Source organism: Charadrius vociferus, unplaced genomic scaffold (assembly GCF_000708025.1).
Source record: "Charadrius vociferus isolate BGI_N301 unplaced genomic scaffold, ASM70802v2 scaffold682, whole genome shotgun sequence".
Taxonomy (NCBI): Eukaryota; Metazoa; Chordata; class Aves; order Charadriiformes; family Charadriidae; genus Charadrius; species Charadrius vociferus.
In genome coordinates this window covers 244,276-250,275 of record NW_009647227.1, presented here as the reverse complement: position 1 = coordinate 250,275, position 6,000 = coordinate 244,276, and the positions used below count along the sequence as shown (strand labels likewise).

The 6,000-nt window shown below is 58.7% G+C and overlaps 1 protein-coding gene across 1 annotated transcript in view; it reads left to right on the top strand.

The window, feature by feature from the left end:
• The window catches only part of KANSL3 (KAT8 regulatory NSL complex subunit 3), a 25,162-nt gene extending 24,468 nt beyond the window's left edge, over nucleotides 1–694 (top strand). The window contains exon 21 of the mRNA XM_009879825.1: nucleotides 660–694. Within this exon, the coding sequence (XP_009878127.1) occupies nucleotides 660–694 (35 nt within the window). The remainder of the gene's footprint in view (nucleotides 1–659) is intronic.
• Nucleotides 695–6,000: the final 5,306 nt, after the last annotated feature.

Here is a 6,000-nt window from a genome sequence, read left to right as displayed (position 1 = left end):
CCCATCGCCTTTTTTTTTTTTTCCTTTTTTGTTTTTTTTTTTTTTCCTTCCTTCCCCTTCCTTTTAGTTAGGTTCCCCCGTGGTTTCTTTGGAGCTTTGGCTTGACGCGGCCGTTTTTGAGCCGTTGACGAAGAGCGGGGTGTTAAACATGAGCCCAAACGCAGAAGGGATTATCTGCAGTTTGTATTTAGGGTCCCCGTCATGCGTTCGTAGCACGACGCGCTCTTCCTGCCGCCTTCATTTATTTACCTCACCGGGGGAGAGCAGACCCCATCCGCTTACAGCTAAATAAATACTACAGAGCCGCTACCCACCTGGTAACCTCAGACTTAAGAAAAAATAAACCCGACAGAAAGCGGTGATGCGGTCCATTGCATCCTGGAAGGCGTCTGTACCAACGAACCCGCTGCCCGCCGAGTCGGTGTTTTTGTTTTCCTCGGTCCAGCTGCTTTCCAAGCAAGTGGCGCGGCGAGTGGGTAGGTCAGCACTCGAGCCAGGTCTGGTGGATGAAGTTCAGTGGGGCTGTGCCGGTTTCCCAAAGGGCAAACGAGGCAGCTCTGCAGCGTCTTTGTTTTACCACGCAGTTGGCTTTCCTTGCAGGCGTCAAACCCAGCTCACCGACCTCTGCAGACCTTCAAACTCTGCTTTTTCTCCCCCAGGACTCAACAGGGAGGTGCGGAAGCACTGTGCTTAAGTCTTCTGGCGTGTTTTTTCATGTTCCTTTTGTTATTTTTATTGTAGCTAGTGGCTGAAGTTAGGTCTGCGGAGAACTTTACCTGCTTTGGCTGGAGGTTGAGGTTGGCTTTGCATCCAGCGGGGAGGACCGGTTTGTAAGAAAGCTGCCGGGGTGTTAGCACAGAAGGATTTCCAGAGTCTTCGTTTTGTGGAACGGTCGTTGTGGGTGTCTAACAGCATCATCGCCTGTCTGTGCCGCTTCCCCAGCCCGCGTAGGGGTGGCTGGAGTCGCCTGTTCACGCCGTCCTCCTGCCCTCCCGGACCCCAGGATGGGTCAGTGTCCCGTGTTGGTTAGACAGTCGGTCATCAGCCTTCGCTCCGTGCCCTCCCCGCTTGAGCCACTTCATTTCGGAGAGGTCCACGCTGCGTTGGTGGTGTTTGTGGCATGCTGTCACCGCTGAGGAGCGCGAGGGACGTCGTGGCGTGGCGTTGATGCCACTGTATCGGAGAGATTCGGTGCCGGGTGACCCAGCGGGGCTGGGCGCGCTGCTTCCCGCTCCTTCGCGAGGGACGTCGTGGTGTGGTGTTGATGCCACTGTATCGGAGAGATTCGGTGCCGGGTGACCCAGCGGGACTGGGCGCGCTGCTTTCCACTCCTTCACGAGGGATGTCGTGGCGTGGCGTTGATGCCACTGTATCGGAGAGATTCGGTGCCGGGTGGGTGACCCAGCAGGGCTGGGCGCGCTGCTTTCCACTCCTTCACGAGGGACGTCGTGGCGTGGTGTTGATGCCACTGTATCGGAGAGATTCATGCTGGGTGACCCAGCGGGGCTGGGCGCGCTTGCTTTCCGCTCCTCGGTGCGTGCTCCTGAGGGACACGGCGAGTCGCAGCCTCAGGCGACTGCAGGGGCAAACCACGAGCTGCTCCAGGTTTGGGGTCTTTCTGGCCAGCGTTGTCTTTAACCAGCAGCGGATCTCCAGGCTTTTTCCAATCCCTTGAGCACATCTAAAGCCAGTGATTGGATTTCGGTGCAGTCTTTCTCCCCGCTGTTGCTCCGGGCTTGTGGCTGCTGTAGATGCAGCTGGGGAGCCGACTCGGCTGGGGTAACCGCCACGATGCAACCTCTGCCGTTGCCGTAGAGCACAGAGGGGCTTCGTTTCACAGAGCCTGAAGTCTCTTAGTCCTGAGGTGGAGCATGGTGAGGGTCTGAGCTGTTGGTGGGACGGAGGTGGAGATGCCGGAGATGAGCAAGAGCTTGCCTTGAGGTGGGCTGCAGAGAGCAGCGTGAGCTCAGCGTGGTCGGTGGCAGCTTGGCAGGTAGGACGGGGCGAGATGGAGCATGCTTGGCTAAGGAAGAATCACACTGTCCCGCCCTGGCGGGAGGGGACATTTTGGTGGAGATCATCAGACACTGAAGGAAGAGAGAGGGGCTTCCTTGGCGGGAATCTGAGCAGTCTAGGAGGGGAGCGGTGCTGATGGTGCCCGAGTTTGGCTGTTGTGCTTTCTTTGCTCAGGCTGTGGCAGCGCTGGGGTTTGTTTTGGGCTCTCGCTGTGGTGAGCGGACAAGGTCAGGTCTTTCTGTTCAACCCCAAAACCTGTGACTCCGCCGCTGTGGCTGGGGGCTGCAGCCCAGGGTGGGCCCCACGTCCCCACGGCCACTGACCGCGCTCTCCCCTTCTCCGCAGTGACCACCACCAGCCCCATGAAGACTCTCTACGTCATGTCGGACGCCAAGCTGTCTGCGCTTACCAAATCTGTGATGGGTGAGGCTACCTCCGTCCCCCTCAAACTGCCGGGCATCCAGCCTTCCTCCTCCTCCTCCTCCTCCTCTGCCAGCTCTCCCACTGGCGCTGTCACCTTTGCCACCTCCTCCCCCTTGGCCAGCGCCCCCAGTCCTCCCGGCAGCCTGGTACACTCAAAAGTGGGACCTGTCCTACAAACCGCTTCTAAGACCGTCATCCTGACCTCGACGTTGGCCGCGGTGAAGGGCGATGGACCCCTGGGACACATCGGAGAGAAGGTCAGCCTGACCAAGAGCGCTGCAGCCCTTGGTCACACTCTGGGGACAGTGGAGACCTTGGGGAGGGTTCCCTCCGTGGTGGACGACGGGAGCACCATCATCCACACCAGAGAAGCTCTGGCTAACAGACACTTGTTGCCGCAGGGTGTGCTGCCGGGAGGGGCCGGCACCACGCTCATAACGCTGGGCAGCAGCTTGGCCAGCTCCTCCATCATCGCCACGGCGGGGCCCACGCTCAGCCAGAAGCCGTAGGGGGACCCCCGGGACCCCTCGGCTGTAACCGGGCACTTCGGGAAGACTCAACTCGGCTGCGGGGTGGGAGAGGAGCAGCCCCGTGGGCACGGGGCAGACTAAAGGGGGATGTTTTTCTCGGTTTTGTTGCTGTTTAATAAAACTTTTTTTTTTTTTTTCCCCTCGTTCTTCACTGACTTCATTGCGCACGTCCCTTCCAAAAACGGCTTTGGTTGCAGCCCAGTCCTCGGTTGAGGGCTCGTTTTTCTTGCCGTGAAAGCGTGGAGGGACAAAGCAGCCTTGTGCAGGCGGGGAAGGATTTTTTTTTTGGATCCTGGGAGCAGGCTGGGCAGCAACCGGGGCAGCTCCTCCTGCCCGTACCATCTCCCGGTATGTCCCTCCTCTGGACAGAACTTTCCACTGATTCCTCCTGCTGTTGGGAATATTTATACGTGAAAAAGGCTCAATTTTAAGCTGCCTTGAGTTAACCTTTATAGCTGCGTTTGCCATCAGCAAGCAGGTGACCTGGGCAGCTTGTGCTTGAAACAAGGGAAGCGGCAGAAGGAGCGACCGAAAGGTGCTGAGCCACAGAATGTGTGCCGAGAGGGTGAGGCGAGGCCGAGTACGGCACCGTCGAGGGTAGTTTGATGAGGCTCAGGACAAGTGTTCCCCCCTCGGTGCTGTCGCTGGGCTTGGGGGCTTGTTTCGGGCTGTGATTTGGTGGGTCTTATTGTGGTTATGGGGAATAATCCCAACGCTCCGTATGTCTCCATCCCCTCCTGTGGCTCTGCTGCTCCCTGAGCCCTCCGACCCTCGCTTCCCCGGAGGGACGTGGGGCGTGATGCAACGTTTGCTGGCTGAGATGCTTTCGGGGAGCGCCGACAGAGAGCCAGGTTGCGGGGACGGCCCCGTGCTCCCCCCCGAGAACAGGCACGTTTCCAAAATCTCCGCTCGCTTCCTCACCATGCCGGCTCATGAGACGATCCGGGGTTTGGCTCAGCTTGGCTGCGACAGCACGCGCCGCGGCAGAAACAGCGTGTTTGTTACAGGGAGCCCGAAAACGGAGCAGAATAACCATTTTTCCCCTTTGATGGCTGGATTTGCTCATCGTGAGAGGAGGGAGGTGCCGTGAGTCCCTTCCCACTCCTCCTGGGCTACAAACACGCCGCTCCAGATGCTGTCCGGCTTTTTGGGGACTGTCCCTCTTTGCCTTCGTAGCCTCTTGCGCACCGGACTTCGCACCGCCGCGATGGTGAGTAGAGGTTTTGAGGATGCTGAGCTTTGCCAGCGCTCCCAAACCCCGCTGAGCCCTGGGCTTTTCTGCCCTTTTCCCTGGGGTTTTGTGGGAAAAATAATAATAATAATAAAAAAAACCAACAACCCAAACCAAAACCCAAAGGGCAAGATTTGACTTTGCCAGCAATCTGGGTTCAGCCCAGGCAAAGTTTCCCGCAGGGAAGGTCGTGGGTGTGGGATGACCTTGAAACTCCAAAGCTGAGCTAATCCCTGGTCTGGGGCGGGGGGGAGGTTGCCGATGGGATGCCGCTAAACACGGTACCTTGTCCCCAAGCTGACAGCGATGGGAAAACAGCCGGGATGAAGTAGTGCTCCGTTCGAGCATCCGCGTGGTGACACAAGCGTGTCCGGTAAAAAGGATGCTCTGCTGTTGACCCGCAGTGTTTTTAAGCGGCTCAACTCTCTTTTCCAGGTTTGAAATCCCAATTTCTCCGCTGTAATAACAATAATAAGGCTGAGACACCCTTAGGGAATGCGGCACCTCCAGTGCTCCCGCCCCCAGGGCGGGAGGCAGCTCTTTGTAGGGAGATTGGAGCTCTGTGGCTGCGTCTTTGCTCGCAAACTGGGGTTAATGGTGCGTGTTTTGGCAGCGAAGCTCTTGGGGGTACAGCTGGGGTGGGCTACAGTGCATGGAATGCCTTCCCCATCTCCAGGCTGGAGGATCCCGGAGTGGTTGGGTCCATCGCGCTGCTCTTCTCAACGAGTCTAATGCCAAAAGCATCACGGAGCGATCAGGGCTGCCTGGGGCTAATTCTCCTTTTCTCCAATTTCCATCCCAAAGCTTTTCCTTTCCACGGATACAGCAGAAGTGGTCCTTAAAAGCTGACTTACTGCTCCTGCTCCACCTGAAGCCGGAACCCGCTGTGGGGACGAGCGAGTGCCACCGTCCCTCTGCCCTTTCTGCTTCGACAGCTCGTGGAGAGGCGGTGAGCGGATGCGCTTGTGGCCAGCAGCCGGCGCGAGAAAAGCGAGTCCTGCGGCTCCGACGAAGCCTTTGGGTCATTTGCAACAGCTCGACGGGCGCTCTCGGAGGCAAAAAGCACCTGGAGATGTTGTTGGGCTGCTTTGCACTTTGGACGTGTGGCTGCTCCATGAAACGGCAGCGATTCCCCCGAAATTGCTGTGGAAAAGCACCTCCTTCCCCAACGGCATCAGGGCGGTCCCGGAGGTAGGTCTCGGTTCAGCCCCGCAGCATCACAAAACATCTTTGGGGCTTCCAACTTAAAGTAAGGATCCTCTGGCGATGTGGCCACAGTGTCCCCTGGTCCCCAGGGGTGTGGGGACACGGCCAGGTCCCGGTGGATGGGGTGCTCGTGGGGTCCTGGTCCCCCTCCAAGAGTGGCTTTGCTGGGCACCGTCCTGCAGCTAAGGACAGAGCCACCGGTGTCCCCAGGGTTGGGGACCATCCTGCAACTGGGGACGGAGCCACCGGTGTCCCCAGGGCTGGGGACCATCCTGCAGCTGAGGAGGGAGCCACTGGTGTCCCCAGGGCTGGGCATCATCCTGCAACTGGGCATAGAGCCACCAGTGTCCCCCAGGGCTGGGCACCATCCTGCAAAGGGGGACAGAGTCACCACTGTCCCCGGCGTTTGGCATCATCCTGCGAATGGGGATGGAGCCACTGGTGTCCCTGGGGTTGGGTATCATCCTGCAACTGGGGATGGAGCCACCATTGTCCTTGGCGCTGGGCACCATCCTGCAGAGGGGGATGGAGCCACTAGTGTCCCCAGGGCTGGGCATCATCCTGTGAATGGGGACGGAGCCACCAGGGTCCCCA